Source organism: Dermacentor variabilis, chromosome 11 (assembly GCF_050947875.1).
Source record: "Dermacentor variabilis isolate Ectoservices chromosome 11, ASM5094787v1, whole genome shotgun sequence".
NCBI lineage: Eukaryota > Metazoa > Arthropoda > Arachnida > Ixodida > Ixodidae > Dermacentor > Dermacentor variabilis.
In genome coordinates, this window is record NC_134578.1 from 90,051,297 (window position 1) to 90,077,150 (window position 25,854).

General features: G+C 43.9%; 1 protein-coding gene across 1 annotated transcript in view; it reads left to right on the forward strand.

The window, feature by feature from the left end:
• LOC142563373 (lipase member M-like) overlaps positions 1–14,697 on the forward strand; it is a 41,586-nt gene extending 26,889 nt beyond the window's left edge. The window contains exons 6-8 of the mRNA XM_075673933.1: positions 10,803–10,874; positions 13,388–13,456; positions 14,397–14,697. Of these exons, the coding sequence (XP_075530048.1) occupies positions 10,803–10,874; positions 13,388–13,456; positions 14,397–14,651 (396 nt within the window). The 3' untranslated portion in view covers positions 14,652–14,697. The remainder of the gene's footprint in view (positions 1–10,802; positions 10,875–13,387; positions 13,457–14,396) is intronic.
• The last annotated feature ends 11,157 nt before the right edge of the window (positions 14,698–25,854 follow it).

Sequence of the window (25,854 nt, forward strand, 5' to 3'; positions counted from 1 at the left end):
CTGTATGCTTCATACATTGGCAGCGCTGCAGACGCCCTGTGAGATGTGAAGTGTAGTTGGTATATTCATGTTAGAAAAAAAAATTGAGCGTCCAGACACCGACACATGAAGAAGGAAACGGACGTTGTTGTTCGCTTCCCTGTTCTTGTATCCTTGTCTGCACGCCTCTTTTTTTTCTAACTGCAATGAAACGTGTGGCTGGGATAGCTTCATTACACCTGAAGGTTTAGCACCGCAAAAGAGAAGTAGACACAAGGCGAGCTAGGACTAACTCGCAAGACAAGCGCTAGCTGGTGCTAATTCACAAGTAGCGTGTTCGCACTTGTCACACGTCTACTTTTCTCTCTCGTCTAGGCCGCGTACTCGCTACACGCGCAAGCGAATGTTTTGACAAGAGGACTGCTCCAAATCACTCACGGAGAAACGCTTCCTTGGTGAAACGTTGTTTCTTGGCCAACGTTTTCTTGTTGTCTCACACATAGCGCGAATCATGTGCTGTGCCTATTTTCTTTTATTATTTACTTGTGCGAATTACCTACCGCCCTTGATGAAAGGAATTATTGCAAATGGTTACGCCGGGACAACAAATCACAAGAAAGCATGTGCTTAAGTATATAGACAAAAGAATGATAAATATTGTGAAAGGTGGAGCGATCTACAAAACGAGCCTATTGAAATAGAAAAGAAGAAAAACTGTACGCGAGGATCAACAAGAATGATGGAACGCCTTTCTCTGACACACATTTTCGGATACCGTCGGGCAGCCTGTTCCCCTCCACTATTATGTGTGGGCCCTTGAAAATCACCCGTGCCCCCAACAACGGATTTCGCTTATTTCCACTTTGCTTGTTTTCTGCACAGTCTCTATTTTCAATACAGACTGTGGCGCTAACAAATATCGCGCCTTAATAAGCTTCGATTCATAAAAGTAGATTTAGTAAAGTAACTCTAGCTTTACGTTTATCTTGCTTTGTTGAAGACCTGGCCAGCCTAGGCTTCGTGTGATAGCTCTAACACAGCTGCCGAATTCCTTGTGACTGGATCAGTCATTCGTCGCCCACTATGGACCTATGAAAATTCCACGATATATATTGAAGAGTAAGAAGTACTTGCGCGATGTCATGGATGCATATTGGATGCATCCATGACATGGATGCATATTCTGTTGTTCTAGTTGCATGGCCGTTCTCAACTTGTGCGCCAACATATCTGCATTCTATTTAATGCAACTTTATCTATGGGTCATTCAGCATGAAATCGTTTCGCCCACATGTAGCCCTACATGGACGTTTCGTAATCGTAAATAGCCCACGGATAAGGCGTATATGGGCCCCGAATCCGGGGCTCGCTTGAATAACGTAACCTTGCAAGGAGCACAAAAGAACTATTAATTTTTCCAATAATTGTTGCAGTTTCGAATACCCAAGCGATGATTTGTGGCCACAGTAATTAACATTATGTTCTCATGAAAGTAACAACGCGTGACAATGTTTTATATCTTCTTATAATTTATTATTATTTATTTCGGTTTACATCTCCATCTTGAAATGCAGAAACCCGTAATTAGACTTTTAGAATGATTCCCTCCAACTTTCCAATATAAACGAGCGACGTAAATTTTTTTACTAAGAAATTAATTATTTGAATAGCTTAACTAAGCAATTGTTTATTCTTTTTTTTCTGTCCATACAATGTCCGCATGGGAACATTATTTATCTGCAGTGACTAATGCGAGTAGATATTGCGGGCTTTCTCGCAAAGAAATTGTTTTAATTAATAAAAGAAACACTATGTTCCAGCACAATATTACGCGGCAGATGTTAGAGCTAGACATAGCCATGTTTAGAGGTTATAATTCCTAAACGGAGTATAAAAACGTACGCGGCCGCAATGAAGTTCGATTGCCTGTGCTCAATCGCAAGCGGATGCAGCTGCGTTACAGAGAGCGCTGAGGTCATAAAGAGCACCTCGATTCAACGACAGCCGGAGTACCGACCAAAATGTATTCAAATTTGCACGCCTGTGCAGAAGCACTTTTATCTAGGCCACGTGGTCACAGGAGACCCACATTATCGAAGAAAATTTTCCGGCGAAGAAAACATGAGCTGGAGAGGCTATGTGTACAAATCATAACCACCCGCTTACCAATATCCTTAAATATTAAAGTGCTATAATATCAGTCAAGGGGATGAAATATGGAACAGCAGAGGCCTCCGAAGAAGCTAATGATCGCTCAGCCAGCGATTCCCCGAATATGCTCACAGCATACTTGGGAAACCGTGAAGTAGTAGTTATTGATCATTGAGCCAACCACTCTGGCTGATAGTCTAAGTGTCATTAACAGTAAAATGATGTAGTTGTAAGTCTGGTAAGGCCTAGAGCGGATAGCCAAATGTCTTGAGTGGCTGAATATTGATTGCGAAGGAAATGGAAGACAAGGAAAACGTAGTTGAAGACAGCAAAGGATAAAGTGGTCCAATGACGTTGAGAAATTTGCAAGCACACTATGGAGGTGCTTGATGCGGGCTCTGCAATAATTAGAGATTGCCTGCAGAGACCTTCCTCCTGCTTTAGGCATAATGTTAGGCTGCTGGTGATGGTGGACTTCGCTAATATATAAAATAATTTCAAACCTTTAGCATGGTACAATTCCGGAATGGTGCTTCTTCCGGCAGAAAGCATTCATTCTACCTCGTAAAGAAAACCGTATTTAGATCTATGTAAATCCGATCAGCAAGACTTCTAATGTAAGGGTGCGAAAAATACACGTGCATGGTACAAGCACCCCGTATTAGAGCACACGGGACCAGAAACGAAGAAGAAGGCAAAGCGTGAGAACACGTGATTAGCGGAGCGGTCTTTTCTCGCATAGTACGCAGCACCTAGAGGTGACGAACTCATTGTGGAGGATCGTCCTCGGCAACCATGAAGAATCAATCAATCAATCAATCAATCTTTATTTAGCATTCATTCATTTACAAAAATGAACACTAGGACAAGAACTAAAAGCTGCTTTTTTGCAGCTTGACAAGGTTCTTGCCCCTATCTATGACAACGGGGACAGAATAATGTTTGTACACTGTAGTGTGTGCAATGCACAAACGTATAAGTAAAAAATTTGTGAGGCTAAATGTACAATCAGTGATACAAGATTATACAGTACAAATGACATATATGAATATACACTATATAACAGAAATACATATTTATTTTCAACTGCTGTAAAATTCATCATAGAACGTTTTCTTGACATGCAGAAACATAGATAGCAAATGAAGATCTGCGTAAATTTCTTGCAGGTTACATCCTGTATGCGAAAATGCCATCAAAATGAAAAACTACCTAATTTAAAGGAGCCAAGTAGTGACTTCCCCTAGCCAAAGTAACGTTAAAAAAAATAATTACTCAGTTTGAATTAGGAAGTCTCGTAATGTTTTCGTAGTAGTGTCAGTTATCTCTATACCGTTTTCATGAAGTTTATTTAATAAGGATGGGACGCGACTGGATAGCCGATTTGATCCATAATTAGTACGGGAAAGTGGTAGCTGCCATCTCTTTCTTTCCCTAATGTTATACGATATATCTATTGGTTCTATTAGGTTGCACAACCGCAAGAATGCTTCGTTATTATACTTAAAGTAGCTCTGGTATTTTAGGGCAAGGTTAACGTTATATAAACTTACTAGACAAATGATATTATACTTTGAAAATAATTCAGATGTATGTGCGTCGAATGGCGCGTTTGCAATATGACGAACAGCCTTTTTTTGGAGTAGTAATAATTTATTGATATTTTCTTTTGACGTGGTACCCCACACAAGGTGGCAATACATTAAATGAGATGAGAATAGTGCGTTATAAAGGATCAGCTTAACTTTAGATGGTATCGTCTCACGGAGTCTACAAAGCACGCCGCAAGCTTTGGCTAAACGGGATGCAATAAGTTCCACATGTTCATTCCACGTTAGTTTTTGATTAAATATAACACCCAAAGTTTTAACGTTAGGAACAACTTCAATTATATCAGAGCCAACCTGCAACAGTATGTCTTCACTCAGATGTTTTTGTGGAGGTGCAAAAATAACAGCTTTTGTTTTTCTTGTATTTAATTTGAGAGCGTTAACCTTGCTCCATTCTGCCAAATGTTCTAGTGTGGTATTTGCCAACAACGAGAGATCGCTGGTATTGCGAGACTGAAAGAATAGGCTGGTGTCGTCTGCATAAATGATGAAGTTAGCGTCATTAGAAATGTTGACAATGTCGTTAACATATATATTAAACAATACTGGCCCTAGTATACTTCCTTGGGGAACGCCCTGTGTAATTTCCTGGAGACGTGAATCTTCTGATGAAATCGAAACTAGTTGTTTTCTGTGATTAAGATAGGATTGTAATAGTTTGAGAGAAATGCCCCGAAACCCATAATGTTCTAGTTTAGTGAGCAAAGTCTGATTATTTAGCCTATCAAATGCTTTCGAGTAGTCTACGAAAATTCCTAGCGTTAGTTCTTTATGTTCAAAACCATTTAAAATGAACTCTTTTTGGGTTAGCAGAGCCAATTCAGTTGACATTCCCACACGGAACCCAAATTGTTTATTTGATATGATGGAATGTTTATCACAAAATGACTTTAGTCTTTTACAAATAACTTTTTCTAGTCCCTTGGATAGGACAGGCAGTACTGATACTGGCCTGTAATTTGACAGCTTATTTTTGTCACCGGATTTAAATAGGACTGTAACTTTCGCGTGTTGCATTTTTCTAGGAAAAATTCCAGTTGACAGCGATAGGTTAAAAATATGAGTAAGTACTGGGAGCAAGAGATCAAGCACAAACTTAATAGGTCTTATTTGAAATCCGTTCACATCGCGGGATTTACTATTTTTTAGTGACATGAAAATTGCATAAACTTCGTATGGATCTGTAGGTTTAAGGAAAGCTGTATGTGCGTTCCGTGTGCCCAAATACTTGGTTACTGCTATGTCGTGAGTACTTTTTTCCAGACTTGTGAAGTAATCATTAAACATATTTGCTAATTCTTTGCCTCTTAGCGTTCTATCTTCAACTACAAGTTCAAAGTCAACACTATTGTGGACATCAGAATGCAAAAGCTTTTTAATTTCGCGCCATAATAGACTGCTCTGATTACTCACCTCTTGAAATAGGTTCTCGTAATATAGCTTTTTTGCATTTCGTGTATATTTCGTAACATAGTTCCGAATGCTCTGATGGAACTGTCGGTGCTATATTTGCACTATCCAGACCGTCCTCTGAACACAAGAAAACGCTGCAAGAAATCGTTAACCGGTGGAAATGGGACTATGAAATGCAAGGGAGCCACAGTAAGGCCCAAATCAACATATTATTAACCTATCTGCAAGAACGTTTTCAAATGCCATTAACTATCTGTGTTGTTTCGCGATTCAGCGGAACAATAACTACTAAGAAAGAAGTAAGTTTCGCGCGATAGGTGAAGCAGCCATTGCGAGAGAAAATTATTAGAATGCTATACGAAGTAAGGGTACCGGTCTTATCGGTCGTACAGACTCGTAAACATTGGTTTACTAACTAATTAACAAGCATGATGTGACGCGCACAAAGGCATACACGAACACATCTCACTCACTGACGACGGACACTCACTGTCAAAGTGCTGGCGTGAGGAAGAGTGGCGGTAGCAGCAGCGAGCGAATTTGCCTTCGTGCTGGCTCTCGCTTCATCGCGAACTAAGCGGCAAGAATACAATGCACGCAAAGGCATCCGCCCCGCGGCTCGACTCTGTCCATCCCAGATCGCTTTCAAGATGGGGCCCACGCGGCCGCCCTCAGCCGCGCTATACGCAGCCGCCGCCGTAGAAGAGTGGATTCGAACATCAGACCTCTGCTCTAGTACCACAAGTTTATTATTAGAACCATTACGCAACGAACGCATGCATCGGCAAGTGACATAGAAGGCCCTTATGAACGCCTTGAAGGTGTAGGATTTCGGGGTCCTTGCCACGGGAGCCTTGCGACACACAGAAGATTGCTCTCTAGCCTACGCCACCGATGCGTCGCGAAATCAGTGTCTGGCCTATACGATACTGGGGCGTCACACGGAGGCTTAGGGGGAACACGGCATCGTCCGCGCCTTTTTGATGAGGTTTGCTTCTTAAGCGATGAGTACGAGGTCAAGAGGGTGGAGAAACGGAACAGGGGGTTTCTTTACGTACGTAAAGAAATCGCGAACATACCAAGAGGCCAATGTTTCAGCCAAGGGGCGTTAGATGTACCCTTATTATGCATTCATCACCAGTGGAAATCCGTTCAATTCAGCCAGGCTGAAATGACGCGGCACCATCTGGTGAGTAAAGATCAATACACTTTCGCGGATATCGCTGGCGACTCAAGCCTAGCTGCATCACTGGAAATACCTCGGGTGAAAGAATGCAAATACCTTGGTATATGGATAAACGAAGGCGATAGATATCTGGAGACACAGGAAAAAATTGAAAGTCACTTTAGCATACACTAAAGAGGGTGAAGGCGAAATCCTGAGCGCTCAAGAGGCATTCATTAAATTACTTAACAGTATTATTAAAATGCGTTGTTACTACTTATTACTTGTTTTCTCCGACCAAAATCGTGCGTTCGAGTGCCTTATTTAACTTGGGGAATTAACTTTGCCATTCTTTCGGCACGATGAGCGGCATCGGAGCCAACTGTGGAGTGAGACAACGATGTACGCGAGGGCAGTGGCACGCACGCGTGTCTCCGGGAGGCGAGCTCGCATGACTTTCTGTACCCCGCGCCACGTTTTCGAGACTATCGGGGGTATGAGCCAGTAGATGCTTCCGCCTTAAAAAGAATAACAGCAAAATGGAAATACTGAAATGAAACACAGAGCTCTACGAGGATACAATAGGTACGAGGTTCTCCGGGTTATGTGAAAAGGTGTGATGCTTCCAGGACTTACACTTGGAAATGTGGTTGTTTACTTCAAGTCAGGCGTACAATCAGGGCTGAATGGCAAAGAAAGTTCTGTGCAGCGCCTTGGATTGGGCGCTCACGTGAAGACTACACATAAAGCTGTGCAGGGTGATATGGGTGGGAGAAGTTTTTAAGGGAGGGAGACTCAGTGTAAAATTTATTTTGATCAACGACTGAGGAATATGGAAGACAGTAAATGGGTTGCGAGGGTTTTCGTAAATTTGCACAGGAAAAACATTGACTCACAATGAAGCAAAAAAACAATGAACCTTATCAGCAATTTCTACTTTCACAGGTGGGGTTTGGTTCCCGCCCCCTTCTGCTCGTTTTGCAATAAGGAGGAGATGATGCATCACTTTCTTCTATCTTGTTGCCGCTTTAATGCGGCAGGAAAGAGATTGTTGGAAATACCTTTTCGAAGACTTGGCCTGGACTTGCCAGAACCTGCTATTCTTTCGTTCGGAGCGTCGAATTCGGTATTCAGCCACAGGGATGCTTGCTTCGCTGTACAAACATTTCTTAAAGAATCCAACCAAATACCCTGTTAAATTTTATTGTTTTATTATTTTTGTACTTTTAAATTAATTATTACTCATTCGATATGACTTTGCTGATTTTATTTCAACAGATACTTTTACGCTATTCAATGCTAATTCCATAGATATTCGTGAATAATGCTCCATAATAATTTGGAATAATCCACCAATTTCTGTGCCAATGCCACATCGTGGGTAGGAGCCACACACGTGATAGGCAACAACAAGTATGCGACCGGTGTGGTCAGCAACATGGTAGCAAAAAAACGTCAAACGCAAACTGATAGAGGCTGAGACAGTCCCATGGGTGGCAACAATGGAAAAGAAACATGGTATGAGAAACTACTTATGACGAAAAAACGAAATCAGCACAGAGAAACAATTTATCATAACTCAAAGGAAGGTCCCTATTTTTCGAAGTGAGATCAGGATGTCTTAGAACACACAGTTGTAAAGCAAGGTACATTAAGGACGAAGAAATATGTGTTTGCTGCAGTAAAGCTAGGAAAACGATAAAACATGTTTTATTAGGCCGTGAAGATGTATACCGAGCTGCCGGTTTATGATCATCTGGCCTCCTTGGAACCGCTAGCTTCATTGATAGCAGGGGAAAGTAAATATGTCCGCAAGAGCGACTAGTAAAAGGCGATTGAAGTTTGGTGGCAGAAAAGTGCGAAGACCGCAAACAACGGATACGTACAAAAAAAACTAATTTCCCAGTAAGGGTTCAATAAGTTTGATGCTGGGAATTTTTCGTGTTTGTGTGTTGTTTCAAAAATATATGTAGAACATTAGGCAAAATGATACCAAGAACTTCATGGCGCAACCCATCACTCCGATTCAAAGGAGACGCACATAGCATCCGTCCATTCATCCATAAAAACAAACAAGTGACCTCAATATCAGCGGCAACACAGCGCCCATATTTGTCCTTAGCTTGAGGCGAGACGAGGCGATTAGTGATTTAATTTTTTTTGTGTCACGGCACAGATGAAGCTGCAAGCACAAATGCAAATCGAAGCGGGTGGAGTGGTGGCTGCCATGTTGTTGCGCAATCGTGCAGTCCCCGGTGAAAGTCACCGCGCAGACTTCCGGGTGAAATTTTCAAGCGAAATTTTCAAGATGTCCAACAACCAGCAACGCGAAAAGCAATAGCGACTGATCGCCATCCACGACGGCGAAAACTGTCGCTCGTCCGCATGGCTTGTCGTCGTCGTTCGAAAATTGCGTGCATGTTGTTCGGTATTAGACAGTGCGACATGAGAGTCGAAAATTCCAAGGGGTCGTTAGGGACCTTTGCCGATCTATGAACCTCTCAGCCTTCAAGCTATTGTTTCCTTTTCTAATTCTGCGTGTGATAAGGTCAGAGAAAAAATTTCAGTAACAAGGTTTAGGTACGGGCTAGTTGGTATTCCATTGTTTCAAACATCACTTAACGCGCATACATAGACAAGGAAGCAAAAGTTGCAACTAGAAATAATTTCTTCGCAAAAGCGCAAGCTTCCATTGATTCTGTGTTTATTAAGCGAACTGGTGTTGATCTGAGGAGGGTGAAATCGCAAGTGAAATGCATATTATTGGAAATGAATCTAGGCACTCTTGCACAATCTCTAGACAGCAAGGAAGGGTTTGCCCTTCGTATGTTTTTCTCGGCGAACACCCACAAGCCAGAGACCCTTTTCGTGTCATTACTTCGAAAAATGGCACGTGGCAATATTCCCTTTGTGTGGCTCCAGTGTCCCCTTAAGGAGCTAAATGTTAATGATCAGTTTCTGGTTAAAGGATCTTCCTAGGTTATACACTACCTTCCTCAACATTCTGACGTCCTATTTAAGGCCATGTCCATAGAAATAAGGCTTGCTTTATTATATTCCACATCAGGTGCTCCTGGTTGTTGTCGAAGCAGCCACTAGTATTTTTGGTGCTGTTGCGTTCACAAATGAATGTGGTGTGTCTGTTTGAGAGTTTATAAAATTGCTTCAACTTTACCTTGCCTTAACTTTCGCCGAATGGAATGGCAATGTTTTCCTTCAAAAAAGCGGGATATGTATAGGGTCTTGTATCACTCCCTTGTTGCGCGATTTATCTTGGGCATACCTAGACAGGAACGTCATGTCACGGATGGGCAATACAAAAATCAAAAAAGCATTTCGTTATGTGGATGATTTTTTTAATTCTGTTTATTGTGAGGACAGCTGTGTGCCGGCCTCTGTTCGTCAGACGTTGGATCTGTTTGAAGAATGCTTATATCTGCTCACACTCATCCATGAACTTCAGGAGAATGGCTCACTCAGGTTGTTGATGTGAATTTGTCTTTTACCCGGCAACATGTATCGTGGATGTATGAGCCGCGAGCTAATAAGCCTCCTTTATCCATTCAAAACTCGTTAAGAGAGGTATTGCTCATGTGTCATTGCATATACCAACAAAATCCTGTTAGTTGATAGAACCTAGTTTCAGTTCGCAGATTGCTCGGTTGAGGGCGGAAGGGTACCCGAGCAACCTTCTTGTCTCAGTCTCGGAGAGCTTGCGTAGTAAGTTAAGCACCGATCCTCACAGCATTGAGCCTCAGGTACATGATCGAAGAAACGAAACAGCTGTTATATCATACGTTCATGGGATCTCCCACAAACTTAAAGAAATCTGACAAAGAGCAGGTACCGGTGTGGTTTTCTCTGCTCCGAAAAAACTTGCCCAGATTTGTGTCAGAACTGATCCTGTTGCTAAGGAGCGTAGGATTTGCAGTATTAGTCATAGAAAAAAGTATACAGTTTGTTCGAAAGGTGTTGTCTACAAGATACCCCTGAAAGGCGGTCGGTCTTATATAGGGCAGACAGGTAGATGTCTCAACGTTAGGTTACAAGAACATACCAATAAAGTGCGCAAAAGGCGGCAAGGGTTTCTAGGTGTCCATTGCGCACCATAGCGGCTCTACTCCGCTTTTTGAAGAATCCTTTATCTTAGCTTGGCATTCTAATGAACTCACTAGACTTATCATTGGAGCAGCAACGATTGCCGAAGATGGCTCACCGTCAACTGCACTAACAGATAACTGGTTTTTCTGAGGTCGCACATGCGCTCTCGTTCATCTTAGGCGGCGGTCAGGGTTCCTTTCATTCTTGAATGCTTACTCATGTCGGTTTGATGCTTTGTGGGGCGCGGTTTTGTCTTGGTGTCTCAGTATATATGCGTGTTACTCAAAATAAAGATCAGTCGGCGCTTGTCGTCGTCGTTCTTTTAGTCCCCTGTCTATGTGTACGCTGTAAGTGATGCTACTCAGTTGGTTCCTTTTTTTCAGACGCGAATGTCAGTGCTTCTATCCCACTTCTTAATAGGGACATCCTATCAAAATTTGCGCCACATTGTTCAGGTAAGAAAAGTAGAGCTTTCTTTTTAAAATATATTAGATTTTTTCCAGCAGCATGCTTCTTTGCGTCGACGACAAAGCACTTCTGAATGATAGGATGACGCAGTGACGCCCGTGATACAATCACTCCCGTAAAAGCTGCAAAGCTAGAAATCCTACGAGAACAAATCCCTGACCACAGAACTATTTGCATCCTGAACGCAATGTAATTATTTTATTTATTTATTTTATTTTCAAAATACTGCAGGCAGCAGTGCTGCCCAGGCAGGAGAGGTTTCGTCTTTTTCTTCACATCAATTGCAATGACAAACAATTCACGAATGCGTTTACATTTGTAGAGCCAGCTACAGACACTCGCGGATAATTCTATTCTTCCATTGTGGGCGAAAAAAGAAAACATGTGAAACATTTTTGTCCTCGCAAAGTACGGGCGGATAACATTCGAGTGATAGATTATAGATGACCTGTTTTGTGCCCGGGAAATATAAGTTTCGCGCGGCAGACCAATTCTATTCTGATAGATCAAATAAAGCAATTTTAGTCTCGCAATCTTTCCCCGGACACGGAGAGGCTCCAAATTCAGTCGCTGCATCATATGGGTAACAGATGAAGAAAATAGATAGTTATATAAAACAAATCTACCAGCGAGGCGCTGGATTACTTGTTCTTGTGCAATGCGTTTAACATTGTGGGGGTCCCGCACTACAGAAGCGTACTCAATGTCTGGTCGAGCTACAGTGCGGTATGCCTCGAGTTTAACACTTGACGGCGAGTCTTAATTTTCTACACAGAAAGCATAGTTCTTTAAATCCTCTTGCGCAAACGTTCTTCAATTGCTTATCTCATTTTAAGTTGCTTGCGATAGTTAGTCCTAGATATTTGACAGACGTTACTGATGGAATATTTTTATTAGCAATGTAGTAAGTATGAGACAGTGGCTTTTTCTTTGCGGTTATTGTCATGGGAGCTGTTTTATCAAAATTGATTTGCATGCCTTTTCTTCCGCACCAGTCCGCAAGTTTACAGAGTCGCTTGCTCAGTAGTGTTTGACAAGAGGATCTATTAGCAACACTACACATCCTGCAGTCGACAGCGAATAATTTTCCTGTAGCAGAGTGATCGCTGTTAGAAGCAATAGCATTTATATAAATTAAATGTAACAAAGCACCAAGTGCTGGACCTTGTGGTACCCCTGACAAAACCGGTGCGTCAGCAGATCTGACACCTGCACACTCTACAAATTGTGAGCGATTTTCTCGATCAGCTGCAACCACAGTATCAATTGTGTTTACATATTCTGTAATGCTACGTACAGCGAAGCGAGCGATGTAACAAAGGGTATTATTAAAGTATATGTAACAAAGGCTTACCCTTAGAAAAGTTTAATGAGTGCAATCGTGGAGAGGTCGGCCACAAGAGCTTGTCTCTTGTCAGCAACCAAACCACTGGGGTGAATAGGGACAAACGAAGAGGATAAATTGAAGTGACAACGCCACATTATAGAATGTGTGCTAGTGATCAGTCCAAAGTGTGGTACGCATCGATTACAGCTATTGCACACGAATGACACGTGGTCTGTACAGCTTATTGGTGGTTACTACTAAGTTATACGGCATCCTTACGTACTTAAGCGAATGTGGCCAAAGTGGAACGTACACTGATAACATGGCAACTCTATACATTTGCAAAATACTGCGATCAGGTATACGAGTGATTTTCATATAGGTATGCATCACGTGGGATGTCAGATTAACCGCATTAACTCGTTTTGTAGAGCGGCAAGCGCTCGTTCTAAAGCTTGAAGTACATTTGAACTTCTGCCTCTGTCTTAGCAAGAGGTGTTTTGAAACTAGCAAGGAAGATACGCAAGGCATTTACGAACTGTCTGATCATCGTTGCCGTTACGAACATGAATGCGGTAGCAGGAATTAAGAGAGCCAAGGAATGTAACTAGTAATATTCCAGAGACAAAGAGGAACAAGTTGAATTACCAGCGTTCAATTCGCGGAACAGATAAGCGGTAGGGCGTTCGCGTAACAGATTGGGTTCCAGAGGAAATTTGCAGGCGTAAGATATACTCGGCTTACGCAAGCGAGCGGTAAATTGAGCCTGACTGGTGAGGCATTCACCCTGCCGCAGAAGGCTGACGATGGTAATAATAATATATATTATAATGGTGATGTTGTGCCTGTAATTTAGGCGACGGAATAGCATAATCCACAATGCATTAGCTGACAGATGCGAAGGAGTTTAAAGATTTTCGAGGTTAGCAAATATCACAGTGTGCCATTTTTGGCTCAAAATCTAACCTCATCTTCATTGCAGATTAATGGCTCAAGTCAAGATAGTTCCTGTTATCGCGGTTTACTGATCTCAAACGCGCGCTGTCAGAGTTGGGCAGTATATTCAAGGAAGCGGAGAGTGGTTACGAAACCGATTCTAAATTTTCGAAAATATTTCTGCATCACGTGTTTCGGAAGCATCCCTGGTTTCATTGGCAGAATATTCGATTTCAGATGTACAGAAGCAAGAATTTCCTCATGTATGACTATGGATCCTCCAAAAATAAAGAGCTCTACGGACAGGTAATTAAATCTCTTTATTCTTGTTGCCTTTAACACAATTAGCCGAGTCTTCGGAGCCAACATAAAGGTATAGCAGAACTGATAGTCGGGCGAGTTGGTAAGTATTCATGGTGAAATTTGTAGCGTGCACTATAAACAAAGACGCTGAGAAGGTCGAAACACGAGCGCTCGTATGTCCACCTTTTCTGTGTCCTTGTCTATTGTGCGCGCTACAAATTTCACCATGAATAAAGGTGTACTCATTGTGTATTGCGTAATTATGTAGGGCAGAAACTGATGGTTTCATTCTTTGAGATTGTTGAGCTCAATGAAGTATTCTTCTTTCTCTGGTAGTGAAGCCACTTCTATCTCTCGGTGATCATGAACAGTGCCTTCGTGTAGTCATATCAAATCTGAAAACGCACGCATACTTATCGTTCATGGAAGACGATAAGATACAAGTGTTTTAGCGGCAGCAAACTCTTAAATTTATCTCTCACGTATAAGCCGCTGTGATGTAATCCTTGAATATGCGGCTTCCTAATCAATGCGCATAAAAGATTTCGATTTAATCGTGTCCACATTATGTGAATTGTGTTTCTTATTGCCACGTTTGTGTTTACGGCGAACTGCATTTCCACGCGCACAATTTCTGCGTGCTAGCTTAATTAAAACTAACACTTAGATAAGCAGTGCACGCCATCCGTATTCGACAGAACAAGAACCTGCGACGACTAATTATTATAATGAGCCTAACAATCACGAAGGTAGCCGCGGCCCATCACAAGCAATTCTCACAAAAGAAACACTTTGCGACTTCAGGCTGACGTTTCCATCAGTGCGATATAGTGTAGCCATGAGACACGCTTGTCTAGCCCATGGATCGGGATTTTTTTTACACTTATTAAGAATCAATCTCTGTCTGAAACTTTCTCGCTTTCATGTTTTCATTACATCGCAGAGGAAGCCCCCAGCTTATCCTGTGGAGCGTACCACAGTTCCTGTGGCGCTCTTCTCGTCAGAGGGCGACACGCTCGGCAACCCAGAAGACGTCTACGCCCTTGTTGACAGTTTGGGTTCAGCATTACTCTTCAATAGCGTCCTGCCCCCAAAGAACTTCCGCCATGTCGATTTCGCGTTTGGTTACAAAGCGTCTGGCTTCCTTCATGGGCCAATGATCGACACACTCGATGAAACGGCCGGAAAAGGGCTATAAATAAGTTGTCTGTTGCCTGAATAAATAATTTCCCCGGGGTGACAAGGACACTGCAAGTTTTACCGCTTACTTGCAGGAAAAAAATGTTCTCGCAGGTCTTCGGTGCATGAACGCTGACCACCGCTGCTGGTCGCAGGCGTACCTCCAGTGTCAGCGGGCCAGTTACCTGGTACACTGTGGTCCATCCTGGCCACTTTTTCTCCACCGTACGCCTGTTTCGGTCAAGTCAAACTACATTGTTGGTCCACAAACACCGTTTCCAATCGAGCCAAATATCCTAATTTACCTTGGCTCTGACGGTACGCGTCTAAGGTTAGATGCACTCTTTGTTTTATATTGAATGCCCAAAAAGAGACGATGATGATGATGATGATGATGATGATGATGATGATGATGATGATGATGATGATGATGATGATGATGATGATGATGATGATGATGATGGTGGTGGTGGTGGTGGTGGTGGTGGTGGTGGTGCTGGTGGTGGTGGTGGTGCTGGTGGTAATTATGATGGCCTTGATGAGTTTGGCGCATACCCACTCACGGGCATTGGCCAAGAGTCGGACAGACTTTGCTTATGTGTTCAGGTAATGAATTTCAAAAGCTATGATTTTTTGCATAAATTGAAGCGAGGAAACTATAAAACGGTTCAGGAGACTGTCATTCAACCAAGAGAAAAAATCATATATAATATATGTGACCCAATAAAGGAGGAATAAAAAGAATAATAGGGTCAACAATGAAATCGGTTTGACTCAATAACGAATTTTTCTAAGGCGATGCACACATTTTTGTGTGAGTGCCCAAACACATACTCTACGAAAGACAGCAGTACCGGAGTGTTCAATGGCAGGCCCGGGCTGTCGCGCTGTAATTTCTCATGTGATTTTTCTCAGGGAGGAGTAACGCCGGCATCCCAATAAGTAGTGGTCGATTGTTTCTAAAGAGTTGCAAAAATGACACAAAGGGGATATTGCCAGGCCAGATGTGCGCATGTATAAATTTAGAGATGGGACTCGGTAACGCAGTCACGTTAATCCCACTTCCGTTTGCCTTGCTTTGCAAAAGTTCCTGCTCAAAGGGAATTGTCAGTGGTGTAGTTCCGAGGATGATTTAAGATTTGATTTTGTTGTTAAAAGGATGTATCTTCTAAATCTTACAGACATGATAAAACACGTCACTGGAAGTCGGGTAAGCACCGGGCCGCTGATAGAAGGCTTGGCCAACCTGTCTGCCACTTCATTCATAAATATGCCTTAGTGCCCAGGTACCCAAATTAATCGTAAACTCCGCAAATGACGTGGAGCTAGTGAGTTCAAAGTTTCAAATATGCGACTCGCCGGGAGCAGTAAGTGCGGTGCACAGCGACAAAGAATATGTGATTATTGCAGCGGCTGTCCTGGAAGATTGTAGCTTACGCAATGCTAGGACAACAGCTAGGAATTCCGCTAGGTATGTTGAAGTGAAGTCGGGAAGCCGAAAAGGAAAATACCGATCCAATGATGAAGAAAAAATGCCACCCCCGGTGTTTTCCTCAATCTGCCAAGCATCTCTTCCTATAATAACCGTATTGTGGTGATGATTCAAGTGATCCTAGTGTAAGCCGTTACGAATATGCGAAGGAAGCTTCGTTTCATTATCTGGGTATAAGTCATCAGAAGTAATAACCAACGAACTTGAGATGTTGTTTACCGTGATTATACGTTATCTATATCGACACCTAACGGATTCAATAACGATTGTGATATAATCACTTGTGGCATGTGAAACCGAGGTCATTTGACTCCAAAAAATTGGGCTCCTTGCTTGATGAAGCTGAACTGGAACTTTCTTAGTGGGGATTCATAGAGCCTTATGAATGTTTGAATGGTGAGCGTATTAAATCTCATTTCAAGAAAAGAAAGAGACCGCGGCCGAGCTGGGCGAGCGCGAATACCAACAACAACAACCGTCTTCTTCCTCTACATCTTCTGTTAGCGCCCGTATTTCTCACTACAGCTCATTTACCAGCTGGCCTGAAGCAATGACTCTCTAAAATTACGGCGGAGTCACGAACGTGCGAACTTACGCTTACCAACTAATCGTACGGTACATTGTATTCCCCACCAAGTGAAAGCATTACTTCGTGCACAAGATTCATATATTCCATGGCGGCAGCGATATCTTTTGGTTCTCCTGGCTATTTGTACCTCTATCATGGAAGAGGGTCAATGCTCGTGAGCAGCTCTGGGTTTGGTACGACGCTTCACAGACCTGACAAGTTGTTTGGCTCAATAAGTGCATCTGCTGGCACGCAATCCTTCCCTAGCCGTCGGAGAAGTGCAATAACTACCTTCGTTATTTAACGACCCCACAAACGGCCCCATAAACACTTATATGAGCCCACTCTCACTCCACACATCCGACGTACTGATCCTCCACGACCCTATCCGCACACCGTTGCAAGTACCGCACTACGGTCCTTTGAAGGTCTTAAGCACTTGTCTATTCTAGTTATTGGACGAGAAGAGGTTGCTTGCACAGTTCGCGTCAAGGCAGCCCTGGTTCACAACGCCATTCCGCCGACCCAGTATACCTTAGGCCTCGCAGCCCCACAAGTCCACTTCCTTGAAAAACAAAATTTCCACGACCACTCACATGAGTGGCTTAGCGCATACTACACATTCGCATAATATTGAAGTCGTACTTTTGCAGGCGGAGAATCAAGCGACCAAGGCGTCCAGACAATTTCTTGAGCGTGGAAAGCTAACACAAGGTATGGTGGTCTGTTAGGATGGTAAAATGGCGGCCCTGGAGATAAGGCTGAAACCTGTGTACCGACCAAACGACGGCTAGACGCTCCTACTGGGGGATGCTATAATTATTCTTCGTGTTTGTCCGTACGCCCCTTGCGTACGCGACGACCCTCTCACGTAAAGACTAATCACGCTGTAGGTGAATGTCACCAATGCTGTGACCACTAGCTAGTTACCCAAACGACAGCACCCACATGCTTAGGAAACAGTATAAGTACAGACACATTTCCAGATCTCACGTTCACTTACTACATTAAACGAGTAACTTGGGCCAACCTAGAAGCGAACTTGAGAAGTGATCATTATATCTTTAGTGCATCCATATCGTCTGCCAAGCTCCGTAGAGTAGTAGGTGACACCATGCTAACGGACTGGGTTGCCTTCCGCTCCCACCCCCTACCTGACCACATTCCAAGCAATTTCGAGGAATGAACTCAACACATCAAAGAGGCCCACGAGCAAAATTCAAAAAAAGCTCGCGCGCACGGTGGAAATACCAGCAGTAGACCACCACCTACTCCATTTGTGGGAGAGACGTAAAAGCTTCTTCAGACGGTGAAAAAAACAACGCCTCAACCGCACCTAGTTACGCAGCATAGCGGCCCTCTCAGAGGGAACCAATGCTTATAGAGCCCAGCTGGCTACCGAAGGATGGGTACAATTTTATAGCTCTTTACAAGACACTTTAGGCACAACACAAACGTGAACTCTAACGTAACATGCTGGAGCCCGAGCCAAAATGGCTGTGAGTAGAACACTGCTAACAACAGCGGACGAGTTCTTTGGTACAGACCAAGAGCTCATCCACGCTTTAGTCGCTCGCTATATAGGAGACCAACCTCACCCGCCTTGTAACATTCAGTATAGTGGGGCACCCAACCCAGAACTGGATGCTCCACTCACCACAGCAGAAGTTTTCTGAGCCGCGCAAGGAGCAAAAAAAACATACACGGCACAGGAGCCTGACAAATTTACAAGCGCAGTGATTAGGAACCTCAGTGGCGATATCTTGGACTATATTACCGACTACCTCAACCAACACTGCCGGGAACGAGGTCACGTACCTCTAGTGTTGAAGAAAGCAAATATCATAACTAGCTAAACCAGGAAAAACCCCAGCAATCAATGCCTTCCGTCCCATCTCGCTCACCTCTTCTTGGGCAAACTGTATGAAAAAGTCCTACAGAACAGCTTCGAAAATTACATCGAATTCAATCACCTTTTCCCACCTACCATGCTAGGCTTCAGGGCAGGACTGTCCACACAGGACGCCTTTCTTCTTGTGATAGAAGTCTTGTGCCGCATGCCTAAGGGTAGCGAACACCTAATTCTTGCACTCGACCTCAAGAGGGCTTTCGATAACATCTCACATGAGGCTGTACTCAACGGACTCAATGTCATAGGGTGCGGTGAGCGAATACTTGCATATGTCAAGTCCTTCCTCACTAACCGAACAGCCCCAATAGGCAGTGGACAGACCCGGTCAGATCCTATAGACATGCCTACCAAAGGAGTCCCTCACGGAGTAATAATATCATCATTGGTGTTTAACATAGCTATGCACAGACTCGCTCATGCCCTAGAGGAAGTCCCGATATTAGGCTACACCTTATATGCGGACGATATAACCCTTTGGGCTACATACGCCTCTCCAGGGCAGAAATAACTTAGACTTCAGGAGGCGGGCGACATAGTCTCTAGTTTCGCTAGGAACAGCAGACTTAGCTGCACCCCAGAAAAATCAAGCGTTATACGAGTTCACACTTCCCACTATAAAACGAGTGGACAAATAAATCTCAGCATGGAAGGCCACACCATTGCTGACGTCAGCAAACCCGAATTTTGGGTTTTTGGGTACAAAGCAATGGCACGGCTACACACACAATCACAACTATCACCATAAAACGTATCCCCATAAAGGAATGAAAGAGAGACACACCATAAGACTAGTCCAAGCCTTCGTCCTAAGTCGAATATCGTACGGCCTTCCCTACCACCACGTGAGCAAGTCCGAAGAATACCAAGTAGAATCTATCATACGCAGCGCGCATGAAGCTGCCTTGGGGCAGTCTACACGAACTCCGACTGAGAGGCTCTTGGCCTAGGGACTACATAACGCTTTTCGGAGCTCCAAACTGCGGTACTAGTTTCACAGAGAGACCACTTCAGCACTACCGCTGCAGGCAGAGCTACCTTATCCCGCATAGGCGTCCCACCGCATATAAATACAGGTGATGATATGGAGCACATGAGTAAAGAGTGTCGCAAGCACATAAGCACCAGACCGCTTACCAAGCAAATGCATCACGATACCCACCAAGTTCGTCGTTTGGGCACGATCAAATGGCTATGCCACCAGCGGGCACCCAAACCACATTAAATATACGTAGATGCTGCTACATACGCAAAATCACGTGATACAGCAGTAGCTGTAGACAAAGAACACCAGCCCCTCGCCCACGCATCTTTAACCACATCTTCAATAACATTTGCGCAGAGTGCAGACATAGCCTTCGCTATCCAGCATAAGGAGAGGAGAGGCCACTCCTTAAGCATAGTAACTGACCCTCAAGAGTCATGCCGCTTATTTATGACAGGCCGTTTACCTTCTACTACCCTTAGAAGGATCGACATTTGGGCGAGTTGGTACTGGTTGAACATCTTGAAGGGGCAGCGCAAAAAGACGATGACAAAAGGCAGGAACACACAGGACAGCGCTGAACTCACAACTAATTTTATTCGAAGGCATACATACACTTATGTGTTGTGTACATAAGTGTATGTATGCCTTCGAATAAAGTTAGTTGTGGGTTCAGCGTTCTCCTGTGTGTTCCTGCCTTCTGTCATCGTTTTTTTGCGCTGCCCCTTCAAGATGTACTACCCTTAGGTTGCTAGGCCGTAACTTACAACAACACCACACTGTAATATGGTGCCTTGGACACTCAGGCCTCGTAGGCAGCAAACTGGCTGATGCTCTTGCTCAGTAATCTATGTAACCGAGCGAAGTAGCCCGAGTAGCCGAGCGAAGTGTATAAGAGCTGTTTCTTACCAGTACTCACGTATGGGGCAGAATTGGAGGCTTGCGAAAAGGGTTCTACTTAAATTGAGGACGACGCAACGAGCTATGGAAAGAAGAATGATAGGTGTAACGTTAAAGGATAAGAAGACGTGGAATCGTCGATGGGTAGTGTGAAAACAAAATACGCTTCACTGATGGACGACTTCAATGCCAAGGTAGGCAAGAAGCAGGCTGGAGACAAGGCAGTGGGGGAATATGGCCTAGGCACTAGGAATAGCAGGGGAGAGTTATTAGTAGAGTTTGCGGAACAGAATAATATGCGGATGATCAATGCCTTCTTCCGCACGCGGGATAGCCGAAAGCGGACGAGGAGGAGCCCGAACGGCGAGAGTAGAAATGAAATAGACTACATACTCTGCGCCAACCCTGGCATCATACAAGATGTCGACGTGTTCAGCAAGGTGCGCTGCAGTGACCATAGGATGGTAAGAACTCGAATTAGCCTAGACCTGAGGAGGGAACGGAAGAAACTGGTACATAAGAAGCCGATCAATGAGTTAGCGGTAAGAGCGAAAATAGACGAATTCCAGATGAAGCTACAGAACAGGTATTCGACTTTGTCAGGAGGAGGACCTTAGTGTTGAACCAATGAACGACAATCTTGTGAGCATCATGAAGGAGTGTGCAATGGAAGTCGGTGGTAACTCTGTTACTCAGGATACCAGTAAGCTATCGCAGGAGACGAAAGATGTGATCAAGAAACGCCAATGTATAAAAGCCTCTAACCCTACAGCTAGAATAAAACTGGCAGAACTTTCGAAGTTAATCAACAAGCGTATGACAGCTGACATAAGGAAGTATAACATGGAAAGAATTGAACATGCTCTCAGGAACGGAGGAAGCCTAAAAGCAGTGAAGAAGAAACTAGGAATTGGCAAGAATCAGATGTATGCGTTAAGAGACAAAGCCGGCAATATCATTACTAATATGGATGAGATAGTTCAAGTGGGTGAGGAGTTCTATAGAGATTTATACAGTACCAGTTGCACCCACGACGATAATGGAAGAGAATATAGTCCGGAGGAATTCGAAATCCCACAGGTAATGCCGGAAGAACTAAAGAAAGTCTTGGGAGCTATGAAAAGGGTGAAGGCAGCTGGAGAGGATCAGGTAACAGCAGCTTTGTTGAAGGATGGTGGGCAGATTTTTCTAGAGAAACTGGCCACCCTGTATACGCAATGCCTCATGACCTCGAGCGTACCGGAATCTTAGAACAGCGCTAGCATAATCCTAATCCATAAGAAAGGGGACGCTAAAGACATGAAAAATTATTGACCGATCAGCTTACTGTCAGTTGCCTACAAAGTATTTACTAAGGTAATCGCAAATAGAATCAGGCACACCTTAGAATTCTGTCAAGCAAGGGACCAGGCAGGATTCCGTAAAGGCAACTCAACAATATACCATATTCACACTATCAATCAGGTGATAGAGGAATGTGCGCAATGTAACCAACTCTTATATATAGCTTTCATTGATTACGAGAAAGCGTTTGATTCTGTCGAAACTCAGCAGTCATGGAGGCATTACGGAATCACGGTGTAGACAGGCCTTACGTAAAAATACTGGAAGATATCTATAGCGGCTCCACAGCCACCGTAGTTCTCCATAAAAAAGCAACAAAATCCCAATAAAGAAAGGCGTCAGGCAGGGAGATACGATCTCTCCAATGCTATTCACAGCGTGTTTACAGGAGGTATTCAGAGGCCTGGATTGGGAATAATTGGGGATAAAAGTTAACGGGGTGAGGGTACAAACGCGAGTTAATGACGCGCTCCGCCCTACACAATATCGAACTAGATGCCCGTGGTGCGCCGGTACACCAATCCTTTCCTACATTTCGTGGACGTGTGAAAGAATGCCGCCAGAGTTAGCTATTCAGATTTAGACGAACAAAAAACAATGATTATCGGAGTAGTGGGAGGTACAGCTCACAAGCTCGGACCTGGGGATGCAAAGGACGCTCCTCCAGCAAGTCCCTCGGGCGGCCAAGGCCAGTGGAGCGCGCGACTAAAGGAGCCAACCACCGCTCTTTGATCCCTTTTTCTCCACTCCTTTTCTTAATAAAGTTTTACTACTACTTCTTGAGCGGACAGTTGTGCCGCGATTTTGAGTGTATTAGGAGGACTTCTTCCCCGCCGTACACAGTTGCCCCTCTGCTGCCTTGGGCGCGATTGAATACGGCGCGATTCCACCCCGCCTTCCTCCCTTGCGCGCGCAACATTGAGCCACCGTCCTTCTCGGCTAATATTTGTGTGCTTTCATAACACCCTCTCCATAGGCGATTGGCGGAGATGCTGTCGCACTTTTTACTTTCCAGGGAGCATAACTGCCACAGCAATGTCGGCACCGACAGTGGAAGTTCGCCTGGAAGCAATAGGCAATAAAGATGCCTTTTACGCCAAGAGTTGCCATAGGTTTCAATTTGAAAATAGTAGGCCTATTGTGAATCCCATACGGACAAATATTCAACGGGGCGAAAATCCGCTGTCGTGCGATTGTCGATTGATGGTAGGGCTGTGAAGTTCATCGTTCTTTATTCGTTAGGCGATTCCGGAATCGTTGCACGTAAAAGTCCTGAATACACAGTTGTGGACGATCGCAGAATCTCACAAGGTACAGCTGCCTCGAACCACGCCGTTACAGAAATGGCGGACGTGGCCAGTTTTGTCAGATAACTATGGATTTTAAATTTCTTCTTTTTCAATGTAGGAACCGAGTAGTGCGGGAAAGGTCACCAAAAAACGAGATGAATGTTTGCGTACATTGAAGTGGTAAAAGAATAACATATGTACATATTCTTTAAGAACTTCAAGAAGTATTTGGCGGATCTGCCATGGATAATAAGGCACATGAAAAGCTCTTCATCACACAGAAGAGATATATTCCTGCTTTTGTTTACTTAGATTCAGTTTCAGGCTGCTTTCTGTAGATGCCAGCTGAATAAATCTAGGGTTGCGATGGAATGATATGCTGACTAAGCATTGATGCTGTAGAGAAGATGCCCGTATCGCCAGCACAAATGACTTACCTCACTTACTCATCTACGCTAGCAATGGGATTGATATACAAAATAAATAAAAATGAGCATAGCAGTCTTCGCTGGGGTACTCCTAGATTAACTAGTTTCGTACTTGTTAATTTCTAAATACTGCAGGTGGTATTGCAAGTAGGATGTTAATGAATGCTACAATGTAGTGATGAAGTTTTTTACAGGCTATCCAAATCTTTCGTTAAGCAGCCAAAAACACCGGGTGTCAGCAAAGGTCGACAACTTGTCTCGGCGTCGATGGCTGAACTTTGGGTGAATAATTATTAGAGGTCTCCAACTTCGTCATTTGATGACGTGAAAGCTTTGTGAAGACGTCCATGCAAGCTCCGGCCCTGTCTTTATCCCTTTGCTTCTATATTCACACTCAGATTTTTTTTTTTTTTTTATTTATCAATACTGCAATCCCCATTGGGGATTTTAGCAGGGTGGGAAACAATACATATGTAAGAATACTATAGTATAGGCAACGAAAACAATACAAGTCAGGTTAACGGAGCTTAAACATAGCAGTGGCACAGCAAGAAAACAAATTGTTACTCAATACTTGAAACAAACGCCGAAAGGGATGATTTTAAAACTTGGTCATTGGTTAGATGATTCCATTCAACGATTGTTCGAGGAAAGAAGGAATACTTAAAACAATTATTACGTGTACTAAATGGGGTTATTGTTCGGCTATGTCGCTGTCTAGTAGCATAACCAGATGAAAAAGTAATTATTCCCGTGAGATCTGTCTTATAATGACCGTTAATAAGTTGAAAAAGAAATTTTAGTCGTGATACACGATTTCTTTGCATTAATGGTGGCAGGTTTGCTTTTGTTAAGAGGTATGTCACTGAAGTGCGTCCGAAGTTGTTATAAATGAAACGAGCTGCTTTTCTTTGCACCATTTCTATCTTGTTAGTGCCAGTTTTAGTAAAAGGGTCCCAAATTACACATGCATAGTCTAGCATCGGTAAAACTACAGCTTTATATGCGAGTAGGCGTACAGTGGGAGTAGAAAGTTTCAAAGCCCTTCTTAAAAAATAAAGCTTGCGGTTAGCATTAGATACTACATATTCAAGGTGCTTAGCCCAAGTGAGGTCATTTGTGATCCAGAGTCCTAGATACTTATAATGTGTTACTTCGGAAATATTTATGCTCTTGTTGTCGACTTCTTTACTTCTCTGTAGTGGGCTTCCTAAATTCTCTATTGCTCACTTCATTACATGACTATATCTAGCTTCAATTTTCAATTCCTGCCTTCTTCCCTCTTGTTGTGCTTGTCCGTACGGGTACCTACCCAGTGCCAACCACCTTTTCTGGGTGTATTTACCAAGAATGTTCCCATAATCGACACGGCACGAGCCGCACAGCGCCACACTGCTCCCGGAGTTGACAAAATCACCAATGCCATGATTAGAAACCTGAGCCCGATGCACATCCAGGACTTGACCGAATACCTAAACGAGGAACTCTGGAGCAAGGGCCACGTACCGAACGAGTAGAAACACGCGGAAATCGTGACCATTCCCAAACCCGGCAAGAAACCCGCGATCGACACCCTGCGTCCCATCTCACTGACTTCGTGCCTCGGCAAGCTGTACGAGAGGGTCATCGAAACCCGCCTCCAAGATTACATAGAGGACGGTGACCTCTTCCCGCACACCATGCTTAACTTCAGGCCGGGACTTTCTGCTCAAGATGCGTTCCTAATCCTAAGGGAAGAAGTTCTCAAGGCCATCCCGAGGGGAGGAGAACACCTCCTGCTCACACTCGACCTAGAAGGGGCCTTCGATAACATCTCCCACGAGGCCATTCTCAAGCGACTGAACGACATCAGCTGCGGGGAGCTCATATTTATTTACGTGAAATCGTTCCTGACGGGCCGGACGGCAACCATCGGAATAGGCAAGACTCGATCGGATACGATCGACGTTCCGAACAAAGGAACACCGCAAGTGGCGATAATCTCCCCGATTCTATTCAACGTCGCGATGCTAGCGCTGACGAAAGAGCTGCGGAAGATCCCCTACCTAGGTTACGCCTTGTACGCAGACGACATCACGCTCTGGGCCACCAAGGGCTCCCTAGCGCGAAAAGAGGCGACCCTTCAAAAGGCCGCGACGGCACTGGAGAGATTTGCGGCAGCGAGCAGGATGCGTTGTGCGCCCGAAAAGTCCGAGGTGATCCGGGTGTACGGAGGAGGAATCTACAAGTCTCCCGGCCCTATCGACCTCTATCTTGAGGGCCAGAAGATCACGGAAGGCAATAAGACTAGGATTCTGGGTTTTTGGA